General features: G+C 43.3%; 1 protein-coding gene across 3 annotated transcripts in view; it reads left to right on the top strand.

The window, feature by feature from the left end:
- The first annotated feature begins 303 nt into the window (after positions 1-303).
- Positions 304-22866, top strand: part of LOC122632110 (protein nubbin-like) — a 93619-nt gene continuing 71056 nt past the window's right edge. The window contains exons 1-2 of one of the 3 annotated variants that reach the window (XM_043818593.1): positions 304-1819; positions 18502-18534. In XM_043818593.1, the coding sequence (XP_043674528.1) occupies positions 1225-1819; positions 18502-18534 (628 nt within the window). In that variant the 5' untranslated portion in view covers positions 304-1224. The remainder of the gene's footprint in view (positions 1820-18501; positions 18535-22866) is intronic. The other 2 variants (XM_043818591.1, XM_043818592.1) reach the window with 2 other exon arrangements.

Below are 22866 nucleotides of genomic sequence, written 5' to 3'. Positions count from 1 at the left end.
ATTGGAGAAGGTTTCCCCACCTTTGGGGTCGGGCACCCCCACCACTCGATCGGTCCACTCGCGACGCAGTCCATCCTTCTCCCACGCGTGGGTTCTTTCGCGCTCGCTCGTTTACGCTCGGTGGCAGCGGCGACAACGGCGACGACGGCGGCGGCGGCGGCGGCGACGGCGGCGGCGGTGGCGGCGGCGGCGTGCGGCGGCGACGACGGCGGCGGCGGCGGCGGCGGCGGCGGTGGCGGCGGCCGAGACTCCCCCACCTTCCGCTCGTTGCGGCCTCGGCGAGTCCGCGTACGCGCCTCGCGTTCGCCGTGGCCGGTAGGCGGCCTGCCGGACCTACGTGGGCCCTCTAGTGTAGCTGCACACATGCACGCGACAGCATCTGACCGCCGCCGCAGCCGCAGCCGCAGCCCTCCGAGCTGCCCTCCAACCTGCTGCCGCCGCCGACGTCGTCGCGTCACATCCTCGCGTAGTCGCCTTCGCCCTCACCCTCCTGTTCGCCTACCTACGAGTTCGAGGCAAGACCTTCGAGTTGGTCCGTTGTCAAGCACGTGTAGTTCGTGAAATCGTTTCTGCAATGACAGCCGTTATCGCTATCGTCGAGACCGAGTGACGCTCGACGGATTGAACAGTGTCTGTCGGTTAGGAAACTTCGCGGGTGTTTCGTGTTGTCTCTTGATAAGGTGGACGAGAGGTCGTGCAAGCTAGTGCTTTAGAGAGTGACGCTCTTCGAGTGCCGCGTGTACGAGCTGTCAGTGGTGTGCTTTTTATGTATCGTCTCGTTCGATGCTATCATCTCGTCAGGAAGAACGTCGAGTGATCTATCGAAAATAGTCGAGAGAGAAGCCGAGCACGTTGGATCTCGCGGCGTTGTCTGCTTACGGGGGCGTATCGGGACCCAGGGTCGCGGTGGCGGGCACTGGGCTCCTCGCGCTACCCGGCCTGATACCCGAGAAGGGTTTATCATCGCCCGGCGGCCAGTCGAAATCAAAGTCCGCAGGGCTGGCGGGTCTCGACAGCGAGGCGGTGCGCCGCTGGGTCGCGGAGGCCGCGCGGATTCGCCAGATTCCGCCTCCGGTGCTGGTGCCCTCGAGTTCTCAACCGCCACCACCGTCGCCCCAGCAACAACAACAACATCAACGACAACAGCAGCATCACGGCCATCGACAACGGCACGAAGCCAGCCCACCGTTGGTGGGACCCACCCCTTTCGTTTTACCGACCCCGATGACCCATACCCCCAGTATGCATCTATTGGAGAACAACAACTTAGTGGAGGTTGCGATGGCACAGCAACAACAGTCCCACCAGCAGGTGCAGCAACAACAGAAACAAAAACAGACCAGCCCGACGAATAACAATACCATTGAAGCCTGGAGATCGATCCAAGGTAGCCATCAATGGTGGAGCACGCCTAGTGCCGTACATCAGGAGCAACAACAATCGCAACAGCAACAACAGCAACAATCGCAACAGCAGGTAGCACCGATCGCTCGGGTCAGTCAAGCGCAAGCTCTCGTTGCTGGTGCGATATGCGGACAAGTGCAAAGGCATCAGATCCATTCGGAGATCGATCAGCCTCTCGACTTTTCCGTCGGTTCTCTTCAACAGCAAAGACTGCAATCGCGAGTTAGGATTATGCAGGAGAGGCTACAGGGCAGGATCACCGACAACAACAACGGTACGCTCGGCGCACAAAAGATCAGGGGATCCGGTGGTAGACGAAGTTACAGCCCCAGCGAGGCTAGTACCAGTAGTAGCGAGGACGAGGGTGTATCCAACGGGGGTAGTCCGCCAGGACCCCTGCGAGGTGTCGAAAATGGTGAGTCTTTCTTCTAAATCTTAGGTTTCTAATTCATTTAAATGTTGTTTCTTTAGATCATCGACACATAGAAAACGCGTATAACTAACCTCGTAAATTTAGATGTAGCTATAAATCGCTTATTAGATATCGATAAATGAGCCACGATTAATGGCTATCTCTGATACTAATCACTTTGATACCTGGAATTATCACTCGCTCGTTCGCGATCTTTCAAAGCGTATTAACGAATGAGTCATACGGCCGATCGAAGTTGGACGATAATATTCGCGTTAACATCTAAAGTATACGTCGCGTAATTTCAATCGAACCAACGTAAAGTCGTTCCGTTATGATGTATAGATGAGATTCTGCGATGTCTTTCAATACTATTAATTAAGAATAGTAGCTTAGCTCGAGTTTATTAATAACTCCTTAGGAATACGTGCTAGCTGTTCGGTTTTACCGGTTTCTGATAACACTTCTCTTTTACCTCCTCATAGCTAGCACGTTTTATACCTTCTCTTCGTGGATTAATCGAGCGTGATACGACGATCCGAAAAATAAACGATCGCGATCCATGCGAGCTCGTATCATTTCTCGAATTTATTTGCATCTCGTATTAAAGACGAGTCAAAGATATTTAAAGTTAATTATTATTAACGCTAATATGAGTCAAAGCCGGGAAGATCCGCCGAAGTATTACGGAACGAAATTATAAGGAAGAAAATATCTTATCAATACGAGCTAACACATATACATAGTTAGTTTCTTGTAAGATGCTCGACGATTCGCGCGTATCGTCGAGATTTATCGGCTTGACCAATGCAATTGCGCCTACGTAATTGTACCGCTGCTAACTCGGTCTAAAAGCGCGAAACAGGGCGAACGTGAGCGATATAGAAATGTCTAGAAATAAAAAAATAACCGATATCGTATCTATCGATAACGTTTCAGCTTCGAGGCTTCTTTGAATAAATATAACTACGTAAGTGCGTAATGGCACGGTTATTTTTGATGAGCAGCCTACGATACGACGAATTCTAGCCTAGAAAGATTTCGTAAAATATCTATTTTACAAAATAAATACTTTAACTCCGTCAATTTTTATCTAAGCGGTTATATCGCTTTCAACGAGTCATTTTCTTAATGAACCCCGCGTGAAAAATATGTCACGTCCAATTACTTACCTCGCCCTGCGTATACAAATGCAATTAATGGATTACAAGTATTGATCCTATCGCAATGAGATATTACGGAAAAGTCAACTTTTATCGAGATATAGCGCGAAGACAACACACCGATGTCGCACAATTTGATATTATCAGCGAACAGAAAGTTTATCGATAATAAATAATTATATAATGATGGATTATATCGTGAAGCAAACCACTGATAATTCAAAGCATATAGAAATCATCAGGCAGGTTGCTACGATAAAGACACCCTTTGCCAACGTTCTATACCCCCTATACCGAATTGATTCCTATTTCTTAAGAATGGATCTAATACGATCGAAGAACGAAACACCGATCGAAGAAAGAGAAAATTACTCGCGACGACTCCGTCTATTTCGCACGTACGGACCATCGCGTTCACGCGAAGCTTCACAGACTTTCGTTCCATTACCGTGTAACGCGATACTCCTTCGAACCTATATTATTTACAACTTGGATGTAGAAGGATACAATATAATATTTTATAGTTTATCATATAATTAGATTCGATTGTCGAACGTATATGTCTATGCGTGCAAGCGTACGAGTGCTTAGATGCGTGCGCGCGTGTGTGTACATACTTATTTGTTTTAATCTGACTAGCAATCTCTTCTGCTATCGCAGGAGACAAATTTTTGATAATTTTTTTTTATCGAAGATGATCAACCTTCCAAACGAATTCGGCGCTATAAAAATTTGTGACAATTTATATTTCGATATATTTCGATCGAAAGAGAGATAATAATGAAAATAACATTATTTGTCTCGGATTCATACGATAATAAACATTTTAAAGAACCGCATAACTTTATTTCAGTCCTAATCAGTGCGAAAAGGCACCGAAAGGTCCATTGAATCAGCAAATGATAATGACAGTACGAAGCCTGATTTGAATGCTCCCCTAAAATCTTCCTTTCTCATCTTTCTCATCATGATCGCTTCCAGTAACCGACGCCTCAGGCCGTACACGTTACGTTCCAGCCTTCATTAGCGTTTCCCGAAAAATAAAGTCTAAAGGAGAGAGAAACGCGGAGATGATCCTCTTCTTCTTTTTCTTATTCTTCTTATTCCTTTTCTTCTTCTTCTTCTTCTTCTTCTTCTTCTTCTTCTTCTTCTTCTTCTTATTCTTCTTCTTATTCTTCGCTTCTCTCTACCGCCGTCGGAAGCATTCGCGTGCGGAAAATTAGATGGCCTTCCGATTCGTGAGCGTACTTCACGGTACTCCGGACCACCCTCCATCGTCTCTTGCTACCGATGATCAGTGATCTTCGAATTTCGTGTGCCGATTCCATTTCCTCGAACTTGTTATCTTTGTCTTTTCTCTCTCTCTCTCTCTCTCTTTCTCTCTTTTTATTTCTGTCTCTCTTTCTCTTCGTCTCCTTAAGAAAATTCTAATTTTGGCGACTTCGATCATTGTTTTTCGATTTCACGTTTAACGCGATGAATTCATACAATCAACACTCAATTTTTACATCGTCAACCTATTCGGAATATAATTTGTAATCTTGTTCTTCTTCTTTTTTTTTTTTTTTTTTTTAGTTATCGTAAAGCATAAGTTCAATCACAAAATTAGAAAATTTCTATCTTTATCGAACGATAATCTTTACGCTCTTCGAGGAACCAACTAAGAAGATAAAAAGTCCACGTATACGGACAAGAAATCTGACTAATGCCCTATTCATAAGTACGTACATTTCTCACGTATAAAAGAACAAGTATGAATAATCCCACAGCTTAATTTGGATACTCTGAAATGGACGGTGAGATTATCTTGTTCTTCAAATTGAAGAGAAAGCGTGGATATGCGATTTCACGTTTTATTTATTGTCGCCAAGATACTTCCATTGCGTGATTGTATATATCGAATTATTCGTATATCAAATTTTAACAATGATCTCTTATTATTTTCTATCAAAACGTTTCAAAATCGTGTCACCTGTCGAGGACGAAGAAATTCTAATCTCGATAAGATAACCATTGTCGGAAATATTTGAAGAAAATCGATACTTCTTTGAATCGTATACTAAATTCTCGGTTACAGGATAATTATGAAGAAACTAACTTCGACGAAGCGATTATCGCATGAAACGATAAAAGACCGACGTGAAAAGAGAAATCAATTATGTTGATAGATAAAAACTGGTCGACTTTTACGAGAGGAATAAACTTCTCTGTCGCAATCTTTGGACATTTATGAATTCGAATTCATATATCATAGAAAGTGTGAATACATAAATCTGTATATTTAAACGTTTCAATTAGATTTTACGCTTTCTTTCGTTCGGAAATCATCGAACGAATGCAACGACATGTATTTACGTATTGGTGTTAGTGAAACGTCTTAAGTCACAGTGATATGATTTTAATGAAAATTCGAGTCCTCGGATTCGAGCCGGAAGTAAGGGTCCAAATGGCTGTTACATCACGACGAGCATATAATACCTCCAGTATTTGCATTGTGCGAGCAGGTTTCCGATTATAGCCTACTCGACTTTCGAATTAAGGTCCACGCGTATCCTGCTCTCTCGAACGCTTCGGGCTAGCTCAGCGAATTCCCATCTATTATTTTCAGACCCACACGCTTACCATTCTTAAGAATCTTCGGGCACGTGACAAACAGGAAACTCGGAGACCAACTTACCGATATATATATATATATATATATATATATATATATATATATAATATATATATATATATATATATGTATACCAATGAATACTTATTATCCATCATTCTAATGATCTTGAATATAACTAACCTCCCGAAAACACCGAAGAAGGAAAAACAATGCTATACTTGGGTAAACACAGACGATCCAATCAAGTGATCATTGACGAATTTAAATTCATTATATTCATATAAAAAAAAAACTACGGAAATTATCAGAGAAAAATAAAGACTAAATTCCTCCCCCTCCTCCTCCTCCTCCTCCTCCTCCTCTTCAAAAGAGGAAGGAGGAAGGAAGTTTGGCAACAATAAAGAAGATACCGTATGTGTATGGGTGGTGGCAGGTAATACCGGATAAATCTCACCTTTGGATAGGTCAGGTTGGGCCAGAAGGATTCCACCGAGAAGGCAGGCACAAGAGAAAAAGAGAGTGATAGAAAGAGAGAGAGAGAGAGAGAGAGAAAGGGTCACGTGGCTTTCCCCTTTCATCTCACCTTTTTCATTCTCCTTGTTTCTCCGTTCTTTTTTAAACCATTCAGGTAGGAGAAGATCCTTCGTACCTTTTCGAAGGTACATATCGAAACGAGCGTACAGGTCGATAGAGAAGGTACCAACGACGAATCAGCTTCGTTGTCGCGACACGCGACCGACTTTTCACTACCTTTTTTCTTTTTTTTTTTTTTTTTTTTTTCTTTAAACATTCAGGTGGAAGGGTTCGTTCTTTCCTGCTTGCCGGTCTCCTGTACTACCTCGTTTGTTCGTCCACGTGCCTATCCTCTTTCACGCTTCTATTAACTCACACATGCTTATACATATACACAAAATCTATACTATCTATCTCTCTCTCTCTCTCTCTCTCTCTCTCTCTCTCTCTTTCTCCTTTTTCCTTATCACGAACCACTGGCGTTCCTGTCGAAATGTTTCAAAGGAATTCCGTGGGTGCGGACAGCGACCAAACGAATGAGTCAATGCAAACTTGAACGACTTATCGAAGGCACACAGAACTGATTCTGAAATTAAGAGGAACTCAGACATTATAAGTGAAACTCTTTCACCTCGATAGTATAAGTCCTTCGCGTGGATAGACGCATAGACGACCTTGTCGGCGAACCTCGGAAAAGGAAATGCACTTCTTTTAATGAAACTTATAATGGCACGTACGACTCATAGCCGCGGCGATAACGCGACGAGCACGTTGCATCAACATGTACAGCCTGGTGCATTACTACGCACTCATGCTTCTTCGACGAAGGTGTGTTCACAAGAGTACGTGTATTCCTCAACAGTAAGATTTTATCGCTTGAATTTCGATACCAGCTAGGGATCTTACTGTTATCGATTTTGACTTTGAATCGTGCGAAAAAATGATATTTTTCATATTTTATTATCACGTCGAATGCCTTCGAGGTTTACCGGTGATTAGCACTCGATGTTACGTCTTTTTTTTTTTACATTTTAATAAAAAGAAAATCTAACGCAAAGAATACGACGAGTCGAAGCGACGAGAGAACTAGTTGAGAATTTTTTTGCAAAAAAAAAAAAAAAAGAAAGAAAATAAAAAGAAAAAGATAGTGCAGATGTCGGAAAGTTCTTTTGAATTTTCATCGAAGTAAATCGATAATCGAGAAAATGTTGGAAGAATGTCTTGTTTTCAAGGACCGTCCCGTGCGGCAAGGTTTGCGCCTATCCACCGGACGGATAAATGATGAAAATTAGCATATTCATTGCGTTTGTCGGCGATCTAACGCAGGTGAACGAAGCTCTCGCCGTATTTGGCGATCTCGTATGCTAATTCCTCGACTGCAGCTCGACGACGCTCGTCGATTGGCATTCCGGCTTTAAACGCACCACGTACTACAAGCGTACAGAACGCGCCGTGCACTCGGTTAAAAGGACAAGGTGCATAATCCCGCGCTCGAGTTGACCGAAGCGACTGAATTATTCTCCGACGTGGCGCGCAGTTTCCACGTAAAGACTGTGCTTTGCATATCGACCAATACGTTTATTCTCTCTCTTTCTCTCTCTCTAGTTCTATCTATCTTTCTATCTCTTTTCCTTGACTGTCCTTTGCCCTTTGAAGATGCCTAACACGTTTCCGAACTAGCAGACAGTACAATAGAAAGAAAGATTTTATTCTTTTCTACTACGCTCGGAACCCTTTTTGCAATTATTTAAATAAATTCATTTCAAACGCATCTTACTCTAAAATTACTCCTTTCGTACGCATTAGATGCATGTTGCGAAAAAAAAGAAAGAAGAAGAAGAAGAAAAGAAAAAAGCAAAACCTAGAAGTCTTCTTCCAAGAATGGACGCTCGTTTACAACGGTAAGATATCGAAAGAATAATTTGACTCGCTCTTCGAATGGTAGAAAATACGAGTCGTGGGAACGACGCGAGTGTCAGCAATGCTTTTCTCACGTAGTAACGCTCATCGAGAGTAGACTTTTCTATCGTGGCTGTGTTTGTGGCTTAACGAGTCTTTTTAAACGTGCCAGAAACGCAGAAACGAACTTGGTATATACGATTCTCTGCGTACTTGAACGCACGTGAATCAGAATATCTAAGTCAAGTTGATGATTCCGATCGTCAACGATTCCCGATCACCGATCAGGAATGTGAGGACGTCTCTTGGATCTCCGTTTCTTGTGTCTGGAAAAGAGACGGACATGAGAAAATGTCAACGTTGTTCCCGGATTCCATCGGGTCGAATTCTTTCGATGATTGCAACAGTCGAAATCGTTTTGCTACAAACGCCACTCGTACGATTTTTTAATCCGAGAAAAGAAAAGTAAAGTTCTCTCTAATATCTTAGCACGCTGGTAAGCTGACTCCGTTCTCTCCCTACTTAATGTTTCGACCAGTCATTGCGGTTCCCGCATCCTGCAGCGAATTCCCTTATGCGCGTCATTCGGAAATTTCATAGGGTCCGCATGCCATATGTCCTTCATGCAAATTTTTCCATTTCCAACCGTAAACCATTTCTTCGAATAAACCTTGATAATGAACATAGGAAATAACATCTGATTGTAATGGAAAAATTGAAACGACTTCATTCATCATTTATTCCTATTGTTTTTCAAAAACTTTTCAAACTGGAAAGGATTCTGAGTTACGAGATTGCGTTCGAAAGAACGCGATGCTCGATCGTAGATTCTCGTTGCGCAATCTAATTATGCATTTCCACGGATTTCCCCGTGCGTCACGCGCCGCGAACGCAATTAGCGAATGTGTAAAATACATAAGTACGTTAATCGATTCGTTATAATGGAAGTAACTGATGTTGTCTGACGTTAAGTCGATTATCGAGAACGACGTTAGCTCGCGATCAGTAAGTATATGTCGCATATGAAAATTCATTTACCAACGGGATAAGGAAGAAAAATCGAGAAAGAGAAACAGAGAGAGAGAGAGAGAGAGAAAGAGAGAGTGAATAAGCAAGAGGATGAGAGGACAAGATATGACAGATCATTTTAAGTAAAGATAATAGAAGTGTACACAGAAAGTGTCGTCGGTAATGGCCGAGGGCCAGTGCCTTCGCGACGTTTCCTGCCTCATGTATTCAAATTAAAGCACGTAACGTCGCGGCACGTGAGACTTGCGTTGTAATGGTAATGATAATGGTAAGCGAGAGCCACGAGATTTGCGAGAAAGCAACCGCGATCATAGTCTTTCTGCAGAGACGTGACGATGCTCTCTGGCCGAGGAGACTTCGTTTGGTTAACAGGACATCTGCCGAGGCTGACGACGCAAGCAACGACGTTTACGATCTCGCTAGATGAAGAAAAAGAGATTTCTTTCGTCATCGACGATAAACGGCTTGCTGCTAAAGATAATCTGTCCTCGAAATCTCGAGCTTAACTAACGCTTGACTTTTTTTACTCGCCTCTCTATCTCTCTCTCTCTCTCCCTCTCTCTATTTCTTCTTTTTCATACGACTAGAACGACACCTTCTTCCGGAATAATAATATCACGTCTCTTTTTTGCAACTCGCATCTATGACGGACGCGTACCAAGCGACATAAATAAGCGCGAGTCCTTAATGTAATTTTAATAACTGGATAAATAAACATAAGTGTAAGCGGGGAGCGCGTAATTTGAATCCGGATGTGACACGATGAGCGCTTTCGATAAAGCAATGGTGTAATGCCCTGCTCTCTGAGAGGGAGCAAGAATGAGAGAGCGCGAATAGTGCTGTCTTCATCGCACCAACACGACCGTTTCACTTACGTGCTTTCCGTGTTCGCGCGCGAACGCGTGAGTGCGTGAGCGAGTGCGTTCCTGTTTGCTTGCGATGCGTAAGAGAGCATATTATTTTGCACTTTATGCAACGTATGCTAATCCGCGAAGAAACACATTCCCTAAATCATGAATAAATCCAAAGTGTTTTCTCTAGTGCTACGTATTTATTTATCTACGTATGGTATCGCTTAGTTTACTTTATTATACTTTCCTTTTTCTTTTCTTTTCTTTCTTTTTTCATTTTTTATTTTAATTTCACAACGAACACAAGTGCAAGTCTCCTTTCTCCACGTGGGACAAACGTTGCCGATGAACTCCTGGAACATTGGCGCAAGAAAAAAGTATGGAAAGTGGTAATTACAGTTCTTAATTTTATATCGGCTCTATCGTTGAATTCTTATTCTCGAAATTTTGATCTTATCTTCGTATGGATGAGGCATAAAATCAAGGTCACTGGACCCTTCTTCCGTATCCAGGAAATGCGGTCGTTAAAAAGTACCAAGAAAACGGCACTTCTTTCCTCGATAAGTGCAAACGCCTTGAGAAGGCTTTACGCGTGTCACAGCGCAACCGCGATAGAATCTCTACAAAGAATGGCGATCATTATTTCGGTCCTCATTGTTTCTACTAAATTGTTTTGCTCATTAATAACGTTCACGTTTCTTCGCGCACGTTCTTGCAATCTGTTTATCTATCTCAGGTTTCGCGATTCACCGAGCTGCAAACATTTTACCATGGAAAGAAAAAAATTTGCAATAATCGAGTACAAAGGTAGCAAAGAGCAAGCTCGAAGACAAGAACGTTCGCGTGTTCTCTTATAAGACGTGTACCTTGTATGTAATATCATATCTCTTATGGATCATGCATAAACATTAGAGACTTTCAATCTAGATGGTTAGAGACTGTTTTTAAGTCCGCTAGCTCTCACCTCGCGCCACCCGTCACGGCTTGATGCAAATAATATCATAAAAATTGCTATACCAGTCCAGCGATTTTTCTTATAATTCAGACGATTCCGACGATAACGACGAAACGAAATATCTCCCACTTTTCGTCCAACTGTCGACAATCTTATCTCTTCTTTTCTCCCTCCCCTCCTATCTGTCTCTCTCTCTCTCTCTCTCTCTCTCTTTTTTCTCTTTCTCTCTTTCTCTCTGTCTCTGTCTTTTTCTCTCTTTTTCACGATGCGCCCATTGTTTATGACGCTTTAATTAGATTGCTAACACGTCCTCTTATCTCGTTGCTTCCGGCGGATCATGGGAATCGTTGGCACGCATGCAAATGGCAAACGAAAAACTGTACGAATCGAGTCGTGCTTCCGGTAAGAGATGTAAATCGCCAACGACTAAGGACGAATTTTCATGCAACCGTTCGCACGCTTTTCGTGTTCGTTCAGCGAAACGCGGATTCGTATCGCTCGTTCGCGTGCCGACGTCAAGACTTTTAAAAAGAGGAAACGAATATCGTTCGATGCGAGTCGTAGCCTCTCTCTCTCTCTCTCTCTCTCTCTCTCTCTCTCTCTCTCTCTCTCTTTCCCACCCCTCCTATCTTTGACTCTAATCGTGTCCATGGTGGCGTCAGACCGAATTTATTAATCTCTTCTGAATGCTCGTTAAAAATGTTAAGGAGCAAAACCCGTCTCGTTGTCGGCACTTATATTCTTTATCCGCAATAATCCCGATAATTACGCATTCTTCGTTAAATATGGGAGAACAAGAAGCGGATATTAACGAGCAAAAACACGGTTCCGGTACTTTGCACTATTCTAATCGCAACATCGACATCGGGAAAATAATTCTGGGATTGGTGATTACGATTTATAAGGAATAACCAACGTCGTATGATCCTCGAAGACATAAATGAAGAAGGAAGAGAGAAAAAAAGAAGAAGAAGAAAAAGAAGAAGAAGTATATGCGTTCGAAGGCGAATTAAAGAGCCGTTAATACCTACGTTAATTACGTAAATTTATATCGAGCGTGCCATCTTTCAACGTTGACTCATACACGCGTCTATTTTATTCTTGGTCGCGACTTTACTCGTCTCATATTCTCATCTCTTATTCTCTTCCTCGTTCTACACGCAAGAAAATAAAAATAAAAATAAAAAAAGTGCGAAAGTATACATTTCGTTACCTACACTGGCATGCGCTACGAAAAAAGAAAAACATAAAGAAAAAGAAAGAGGAAGGAAAGAAATGAAAAAGAAAAATTGGCGAAAAATGTAAACTAACGAAACGTTTAGAATAACTAATGCTATCTTCTAGCTGTGGTACACATCGAGCGAGTTAACGAGTTAAGCGTACTTAACGGTGCGTCGAGGAGTTCCTTGGGATTAACTGGCCGTGCCTAAACGCGCTAATACATTACTGTACCGGTCGTTCCGAAAGACAGAGGTAATTAACCCCGCACCTCGTCCGTGTGCGGCTATATTTTAAGAACCACTTGCACGTGTCCCTACGTGACTTCTTAATCGGCCTTACGACTTAATCTCTCCGCCGATTTTATCGTCCCTTCCTTCTTTTTTTCTACTACTACTACTTCTTTTTTCTTCTTCTTTTTATTCTTCCTCTTCCTCCTCCTCCTCCTCCTCCTCTTCCTCCTCCTCCTCCTTTTCTCTTCCTCTTCTTCTTCTTCTTCTTCTCCTTCTTCTTCTTCTTCTTCTTCTTCTACTATTACTACTTCTTTCCCTTTCGATACTATCGAGAAGAATCGTGATATGTTTTTCCGCCGAAGAACTCAGAAACGAGACACTCGTGTTTTCGCGCCTATGAATCATCGTTCGATCGAATGTGCATACGTACGTTCATTCTATTGTACGTTTCTATTGTACGACGACGAATATAGGGGGAAAGGAACGTTCCGCATAAGTTGTTTACGCGGATTTTCCATGGAAAAGGGTTCGTCTCGTACACCCTATGAATAATCGTTTCTCACAGATCAAAATGACAAAGCGATATACTACAATTTCGTTAGGATAAAGAAAGAAAGAAAATTTTGTCGTATAGGTTTGGTAAATATCTAGTCGAAGAGGAGTACAGGGATCTATTCGTAAAATAGAGCGGTTTATAAAGGCAAAGTGTTCGTAAAAGCGAGAAAAGCACTGAAAGCCGATGGAGCGGTTCGGCTCGACGAGCACGTTCTAAAGACAAAAGATCGTTGGAGGTTTTCTTCGACGAATCGTTGCCGATTCTAACCAACGAAGATCATCCTAGTCGTATAATTTATTCTGCTGAACGAGCGGTGCAGTTTCGTAACGATCGAACGGACTCTCGCAACGTGAGTCTCCCTTCTCGATCGTTTTCTCCTTTCTTCTTCTTCTTCTTCTTCTTCTTATTCTTCTTTTTCTTCATCTTCTTCTTCTTCCTCCTCCTACTCGATCGGAGCGATTCCGGTATTCTGTCGCAATTGCTTTAGAGTCGTCATCATATTTTAATATCGATCCCGTCTTTCCATGAAAAATCGTAAATCCTGCTTGGTCAATCGTGACGCGGGAATAATACAGCTTCGCTGACGAGAAAACCGACGAAACAAATCGTCCCTTGCATCCTAACGGCTCACTTTCGTCGACGACATATTATATATATATATATATATATATATATATATATATAATTAACTTAAGCAAGTATTTCCTATTCTTATAGTGAACGAAACGAAAGAAAAAAAAAAAGAAGAAAATATTCTCTCGGCTGGCAAATTTTTCCTCTTGTATCATAATATTGTACGTGCAATTAGTTCGAAATATATATATATATATATATATATATATATATATATATATATATACATCTATAATGAAATAAATAAAGACGTAAAAGATTTAGCGGATAATTAGTACGTAATACATATTTTACCCCTCATGCAAATAAGTAAAGAGGCAAAAGATTCGAATCTAATCGAAAAGCGTGATACGAAAGACTCCGAACGTTAACCGTTCCGCTTGAAAACGATTTCTCGCGCGAGCGTTCTCCTCGTCGTTGCTTTTTCAGAGAATCGACATTTTTCTATTCAATATTTACGCCGAATGCTCGCTGCGCATAAGGAAGAAACGTGCATACCGCGATTACGCAAGTAGGTAACTTTCTTAGCCTGGGCAGGGGCAATAAACGGTAATAGCGTTAAGTAGCGTAAACGCCTCTATCCGGAGACTCGATACAACGGCTCATAAACGTTCCTTGATTTCCGTTTCGTGTAAGAACGCTAAAATAATACTTAATCTTTTGCATCAGGTGGAGCGATCAAATATTTTTACACGTGTCCGATCGTTCGATAAGCGAATGAAAGTCTAAACGAAGACTCGAAAGAATTAGTAAACGAAATCGTTTGAATCGTACGTATCGCTATCGTCATCTCGTACGAATAAAGATCTCGATCTCGATCGTCGAAAGAAAAGATCCATGAAGTAGTACGGTAAACGGCATCGTTCGGGAGTCGACTCGCTCGTTCTCAAAGCCATCGCTAGCTAAACTCTCTCCTGGCACGAAATGCGTGCCTACCACCGTGGTCGCTTACTTTTTTGCCCATGTAACTCTCATTTTGATCAATTTGAGTTTTTTACCGAAGCGGCAATCGTTGACTTTACTACCGAGGCCTCATCTCCTCCCTTCCCTCGACCTTTCTTATTCTTTCTTTCTCTTTCTCTCTTATCCCTCCCTCCCCTTCTCGCCCCCTCCCTCCCACCTTTCTCCTCTCCACTGATTACCTTTCTCGGTAGTTCTCCCTCTCCGTAGCAACCGTGCACGCATACACGTGTCCGCATACATTAAAATATCTCATCTTCCGTCCCACGTTGTACGTACTCAATTCAAAGGCAATGTGCGAGTTGTGTGAGTCACACACTCACTCTCTCTCTCTCTCTTTCTTTCTTTCTTTCTCTCTCTTTTGCTTCCGTGACGTCCGGAGTTTCAACTCGCTCGGCATCGCTCGTTGACAGATAGTCGCCCGGGGGCGGCTTTGACACTAGCCGAATGCTTCCAACCGCGTTAATAAACGCCGCGGTATATCGCTCGCTCGCTCACTCACTCAAATTCCTACATCAAAGCAAACTGTATTTTGATATCTCGTGTCCGCGGCTCACTCAATTGTCTGCATTGTCAAGCCCACAGTTCGTGATAGCTCGACTAAATGGTACTACCGAGATTATAGATGCATAGAAATGTATTTAGTAAACTGTGGGAAAGAAGAGACACACAAAGATGCTCAATAAATGAGTCTGACTCCGATCAACAGGTATGTCGACTCATCGAGACCACCTTGAGCTTGATTGATCTGACCGACGAGCGAATGAATCGACAAACAGAATTACCCAATGAAAGTCTCTCTCTCTCTTTCTCTCTTCTTTTCTTTTTCTCTGTCTATCTCTCTCTTTCTCTCTCTCTCTCCCCCTCCCTCTCTCCCCTTCTCTCTCTCTCTCTTTCTTCCTCTACCTACCTTAGCTCTTGTAAAAATGACGGTCAAGTACGATAGCAGGTCGCACGTTATGGATCGTAATCGATCGTAGCATCAAGCAATATCGAATAGTATAATCCAACGTAGATCCTTCGTAAAGAATACAAATGACTTATTTACGAGTTTAGAAAGTACGCTCTAAAGTCATACATATATACACGTTCGGAATTATTATTTCGAAGTTTGCCACACGTCGATCTCGTCGGGGCAAATTGAATTTTATAAAAACACGTCGATCTCGTCGGGGAATTGAAATTTATAGAAACACGTCGATCTCATCGAATAAATACACGTGGTAATGACCGCTGAACGTACACTATTATCTCGTAGGTACTGGAATAATTGATGATCTTTCACGGACCGTTCATCCACGTTAGCCATCATCGATAATCTCTAATGACTCTGAACCCGACGCGTATCGCCAAAGGGTATTCCATTATTAAATCCATCGAAGAAACGCTTATTTGAACAATTCATTTTCAACACGGCTACCTCTTCGATATTACACTTTTAATGGTAATCTTATGCTCAACTCCTATATCGGAAGTCTATTATAATTCTCACGAAGAAATGAAATTTATAATTTCAATAGAGAACTTCGATCGAGAACTCGACACTGTTTATCATAACGTTAACGATCTTATTGGTTAAAGTTATTTTTCGTGTCTTCTTACAAGGAAGCGGCACAATGGAGGCGTACAAAGGGATAGAATTTAACAGCGGCAAGGCAAGGCTTAAGGCGTTTCATATATTCAGCGCGGATAGACTTTATACTCTCACGATGAAAAAGAAGTCGAGAAGTACAAACGCACCCGCGGTGATGATTAACAACCAGTCCGACTTATATCTCCGTTGGTTCCTCGACGAGAACGAACGAGAGATGTAAGAGGAGGGGATAATCGATTAATTTACGATAGCCAACGCGCGCCGCTCTCACGGCCATTGTTTGTTGTTAATTACACAGATACATCTAATCGAGGAGTTTCGATCGAAGTCCCGACTATGATTCGGCGATTTAGCTTGGCATCCGGTCTCCTCGAACGATTTGAATGTTTCTTTGACACAGATATCGGTCTCGATATTTAACTACGTAGTTATGTATATATATGTATGTATGTATGTATGTATGTATGTATGTATTTATGTCGAATGCCGATCGTGCAAGTTTCTCTCTCTTTCTCTCTCTCTTTCTTTCTCTCTCTTCTCTTATCTCTTCCGATCGATTTCTCGTACTCTTTACTCTCCAATTACGCTTGCTTTGTTCGCGATTAAGCGGATAATTTATGGACTTTCGGCTAAAGTGCCAGTGAAGATAAGTGAATCGAGTAAGGTTCGATATGCCGATAAATAACAAATGATCGAACGAAATTAGTAATGGTTAGAAAGCTCGATCGAAAGAGAGAAAAAACTCGACTCGCTGATTGGTCGGAGAAGCGAGGGTGGAGAAGGTTTCATTGTGCTCGGTGGTGTGCGTCGCGTTAATTAGTCGGTATTAGGATGGCGAGTGCCGAAGAGGCTCCTCCCTCTCGTTGGCACGTAGCAAGCCGGAGAGATGGATCGATTACTTAACACTTGTCACGCCTCGCTAATTAACATTCAGTCATCCTTTCTCTCTCTCTCTCTCTCTCTCTCTCTCTCTCTCTCTCTCTGTATCTCTATTTCACTCGCTCTTCCTTGGGTCTCCCCTCCAACAATCGTCGATAAACCGCGACGAAGACGTCGACGACGAAGCCAGGTGGAAAGTCGTTTAATATTTATCGACCATCGCTCGACCCCGTTGGCACCTCGAGGGAGTCGCGCCGCTCACGTGGACGGCAGGCTGCACGCTGCCGGACAAATTAGAATTCGTCACGGCTATGCCGTGCGACGATTCATGGAAAATATTAGAATACCGGCGTCGTCTTCGCGACTGCGATTAGCGACGGATAAAGACTGTTCATCCTTCGTCGTCTTCGTCCTTCTTCTCCTCCTCTTCGTTCTCCTCCTACTCTTCCTTCTTCTCTTAGTCCTCTCTCGGCAAAGCTCGAATACAAGATGCCAACGACGTTCGCTTCGAATCTAATCTATCCGTTCGATCTCCGAAGGCATCGGCTACAAACCGATCGACGATTTTGCATCGTCTGACGCACCTTAATCGGCGCGTTAACGCCTTTCGATAAATCTCTACTACCACCACGGCATTTCCACCGAAAGCGTAACACATTCCTACGCTCGGCCGCCTTTCAACGCGTACCTATCTAATCTCACTTTCGTCGGGAATCAAGGAAATTAAGAATGTCGACGCGTCCGCCAATCGGTTAGCAATGCCAAACGGTCTCGGGTGGTCTCGAACCGATGTGATATCTAATGAGGCCATTAACACGCGGTGCACCATCGAAGAAACTTCGTAGAACGTTTATGACAGCCAATGACCTACCTTCCATTAGCGTTAACCACACGCTCGCTAGCAAGACATTCGCCGAGTTTGCTCGATCTCGACTCGTGCCAGGTGTCCCATTACTTCTCCTACCTACTACTAGCTACTTACGTTGATCGTTATCGTTATCGTTAGTTTTCGACACGATATCATCGAACAAGACGAAAAATCTCTCAGTTTATTTTCACGAGAAGACCGAAGATCTCTCGATTTGAAAGATATTTTAATATTTAACCTCGCGTTCGTACGGCTAATCATAGCCTACCATCATCAGTGAGACGACAGAACGAAAGAACGAGAAGTTGAAAAAGATTTCGCTTTGTCCTTCGCCTGGTAAATCAATTACCAAGAGAATTTTCGCGATATTTGAGCGGAGAAGAAAAAAAATGCATACCACTATAATATACCTTTGCAGGCAATTACCCTAAGATTGCATCCAATCATAATCATTTTCACGCTGTCGAGGATAATCGAGTATCAGTGAAATCCTTTTCTCTCTTTCTCTCCAGCCCGTTCGAAGATCCCTCAAGGCCACATGCAAACGCAGAGTTAATGGCCCGTTAAGTAACGATCGACCTATGATACCTACGTAGAAACCGTGAGTTCGTAAGACGGCTAACAGTAACGATTATCGAGTAGAAGATATATAGAATTAATGTGAGATCAGTAGGGGAGACAGTATCGCTAATCGAGAATACGTCGTTTCTGCTGCAGATTCGTGCGAGCCGCTTGTGGAGCGACCTTACGGTGAGTGACTCACGATCTCAATTTCCTAGAAATTACAAGACGGTACTTACGATTCAAGAAAAATAACGCGAAACCTTCTATTCAGTGTCTTCCGTGAAAAGAAAAAGAAAAAGAAAAAACAAAAAGAAAGATCCTTCCTATTACGTTCTCCGACTCGGATCGTTCATGCGGGCCTTCCACTGGCCAATCCGCTTCCATTCGGTACCTCGTTTACCGTTAATTTCATACGACTCTTGCGAAATAAGATACACGCTATCAAGCGGCCACCGAGAGAGAAAGAGAAACGGTCATCGTTTCTTTCCATTCTTTTCTTTCGCTTCGTCCGGTATAAAGAACCATCTTTCTGGATGGTTTCATCGTGTCTGTCTGTATGTATATATATGCACACATATATACGAACATATATATATATATATATGTATATATAAACGTACGTACAATTCGTCAGTGCAAAACTAAAAATTTCTCCTTCAGAGTCAAAGTGGATTTCGGATGAACGCCAATGACGACGCTCGAGAACTCGTCCATCTCCATTCTGATATCAAACCGCTTGGAGCCGTTGGGTAGATATAAAAACTCACGTTGCATCCGGCCGCTTCTCTATGCCCGGAGTCGTAAAATTCAGCGTTATGCGATTCGGGGCCTGTGTTTTGTCCCCCTTCCGAGATTATGATTACCCCAAGAGCGGCGGCAGCCACCGTGGCTAATATCACGCAATAAGCGCGCTGCCTCCAAGAAAGCCAGCACTTCTCTCTCTCTCTTTCTCTCTTTCTCGTTCTCTCTCTCTCTCTCTCTCTCTCTCTCTCTCTCTCTCTCTCGTTCTCTGTCTTTTCCTTTCTCACTCTGTCTATCTCTTCCTCCAGGTAGGTATATAATATGTGCCACCAAACTCGATGGCGTAAACGGCTATCTGCTGGAAACGCGTGGATGGGACTGGCAGGATAGAAGAAAAGAAAGAGAAAGAGAGAACAACGACAAAGACGACGACGACGACGACGACGACTCATCAAACGAGCCGCAAGACGAGCGAGAACTCTCTCTCTCTCTCTCTCTCTCTCTCTCTCTTTCTTTCTTTCTCTCACTCTCTCTTTCTTTCTCTCTCTATATCTATCTCTATCTCTGTCTCTCTCGAGTGACTTCATCGTCAACTTTCCACGGCGTACATACACGCATACATACATACCCTCTTAGCGTTCAAGATTCCAACGCAAACTTCCGATCGTAAGACGACCATTCTCGTTCCGTATCGATCGTAACGTCTATCACAATTTCTAACGATACTCTTCCTTTAAACGAAGAAAATGAGGAGAGTAATGAAACTATGTCGAAACGACGCGTGGATCGAAATTTTCAGGGCAAGAGAATCAACAGGTTTGGTTATGAGAGTGTAAAGCGTTTTGAATCGCAACCCCTCGAGGGTACGAATCTCCTCGGCGCGAATCTCATTGTACAAAAGGGCCGAATCTCCTCCGCGGGGGGTAGCGTACGCTTGTACTTTCTCTCTCTCTCTTCCTCTCTTTCGCTCTAGCACGTACGCAGGGAAAGATCAAGCGGCTGGTAGTAGGCCGTGTTCTCGAGGGGGGTGGGGTCACGACCCCATACCGGGGGTGGCTGACAGCCGATTAGGGCAAGACGAACCCTCACGGAAAACTTAAAATAACATCGCTCGATCATCCGGGTATCTTCACCGACAGCCGATGGGCCTATCTCGTAGATACTTTTACCTTCTTTCCTTCCTTGCCCCTCTCCTCATTCTTTCTCATACAATCACTGCCTTTCTCGAGCTCGTTAGCAAGTGGCCACGCGTCGAAATTTCGTGACTTCCTGCTCGTATATAAATCCGATCAGAAAATCGTTCTCGAGTGCAAGTTCGATAAATAATCAATACTCGATCGAGACATCGGATTTATTTCAACGATGAAGATCCTTATCCACTTGCCCGTATCTATTCATGATCAAGAGTATGCCGTCACGTAGAAACGTACATAAAAGTCTTTGAGAAAGTTTACGATAAGAGGATATCTCGAATAGCGGCGGCGTTGTAAAAGGACGCTCGTCATTTCTTTGGACGCTACTACTACGATTATCGTGGACAGAAAATGTGGGACGCGATTATTCCTAAATCGCGTTTCCTCCTGCCAACCTTTCGTTCCTTTCCGACTAGATGCTCTCATCGACGAATTCTCCAAATAATTTCTCATCTCAACGTCTCATAAATTTATCGATTACGATCGACTTAACGGGAAGGAAATGAAGAAAGAAAAAGAGGAAGAAGGAGAGAAAAAACAATAATAACTGTCAGCCAAAAAAAGTTCTTCCATTCCATCTAATTTCATTTCACAATCCCCGGTTCAATTTATCGATCGATGTAACGACTATGGAAAATCCAGTAGGAACAAAGTTGAGCACCTCTTCGATGCTCATTACAGTGTGTCCCGCCCCCGGCGGTGGGTAATCAGGGTGTGCGGGGTGAAGAGGGGTGCGGGGGCGGTGGGTGACCTCGCCCGGGGCCTTTACTCTCTTCTTCTCCGTTCCCCCTTCTCCTTCCCCTCCCCCACACTTCTCGTCTTCGCTTGCTCGCTCGTTCGCGCGCGCGCTCTCGTCCTTCCTTCTCTTTCTTTCTGTCTGTCTCTCTCTCTCTCTCTCTCTCTCTCTCTCTCTCTCTCTCTCTTTTTCTCCTTCGCACCTTTTCGTCCACGACTACCTGCTAAGGTGGCAGCTCGAGAGGAGGCCGAATACCGCGACCTTGTCGATACTTTGCATTCGTTCTGCATTCGCGTCACCTTCTTCCTCCCCCAGCTCTCGCTGCCTTTCATTCGGAATTGGAGGAAGTCGTGCATGTATACGCATGCGGCACAGAGGGCGGAGAACTTTCGCCCTTCAACGACTACCTTCGAACGGAAGTAAAATAGAGAGAGAAAAAGAGAGAGAGAGAGAGAGAGAGAGAGAGAGAGAGAGAGAGAGAAAAGTTTATCTCGTTTGTCTTTCCTCTTTTTCCAATTTGCTAAGTAATTACCTCGATGCCTTTTGTCGTTTACATACGCAAATGAGAATAGTCGAAAGAAGGAGGACTTCTGAGCAGACTAGGCTTTGGGATACTCCTAGAAGACTTTCGACGAACGTGCCGTTAAATAATTGGGTTCTAGCGAAGGAAACCGGTGCCCCATGCAAAGACTCTCAACTTGCGGATCCTGATGAGAGAATATCGAATGATCGAGTTCGAGAAATGTTCGGAGTTACCCATGCAATAACGTAATAAGTAATGAGTTTCGAGAAAAGTTTACCTAACGAGTATTAGCTCGGCTTAAACGTGAGATAGCTTGCTATGATATTTTCTCCGTTAGCTATCGGAATGTACAACGTGCACGAACTAAGTCCGATCGTTCGTTTATCCCGTTAGCAGTTTCTTTCTTTCTTTCCTCGACAAACGCGGTGTCTCTCTAGAACTCGTTCGCTAAGCGAATAAGAAAAACGTTGACGCCAGTCGTCTTAGAAACGCCCCGCGAGTTTCTTCTGACTTTTCCGGCAAAGGCTTTGCAAGTTCAACCAGTCGAAGGTTCAACACCGAAGGTTCGTTCGTTTCGATTCCGTAACGAAGATTCCTGATCGAATGCGAGGAACGAAGAGGGACGATCAGATAAAATTCGTTGACTCCTTTGTAACACCTGTAATTGAGTCATATTCCAACGAAGGAATGACAAAACGAAAAAACGAAAAGAAAGAGAGAAACGAAAATAGAAGGATTCCTGAGCTGCGAAAGATAATCCGGAATAGTAGCCTGATACAAGATATAGAAGATGGAAGAGTATGGATCTTGTTAACACTCTAAAAAATGCGAGACAGCTTCGTTCGTTTTATCTCGAGAGAGATCTACGAACGTGGACTTCAACGCCCGTTCATCTACCTTTCTCCAGTTAATGTCGAAAATGTGTTGCGACGATCTTGGGCTACCTGGGTCCGACGTTAAGAATTTTCCTGTTATAGTACCAAAACGAGGAAGTAATATGGTTCCATTTGGTAGTCCTTCGTAATCCATTAAAGAACGTTACTCCGGTGGTTTCCTCGATCTTCTCTTTATCGAGAATGAGACGAGTAGTAGTAGTAGTAGTAGTAGTAGTAGTAGTAGTAGTAGTAGTAGTAGTAGTAGTAGTAGCAGTAGCAATAGTAATAGTAGTAGTAAGCGACTCGGATAGCTTGTTTGCGATAGCTGGAAAGCAAACTTGAAGAAGTTGAAAAAGCTGTCGTCTTCGCATTTCCGGAGAACGAACGTCAAGGAAGAGTATCTTATGATAAATCCGTGCGACGAGCATCCGTGTGTATCCTTCGAACTCA

Source organism: Vespula pensylvanica, chromosome 9, assembly GCF_014466175.1.
Source record: "Vespula pensylvanica isolate Volc-1 chromosome 9, ASM1446617v1, whole genome shotgun sequence".
Classification (NCBI taxonomy): domain Eukaryota; kingdom Metazoa; phylum Arthropoda; class Insecta; order Hymenoptera; family Vespidae; genus Vespula; species Vespula pensylvanica.
This window is presented reverse-complemented; position numbering and strand designations above follow the sequence as displayed.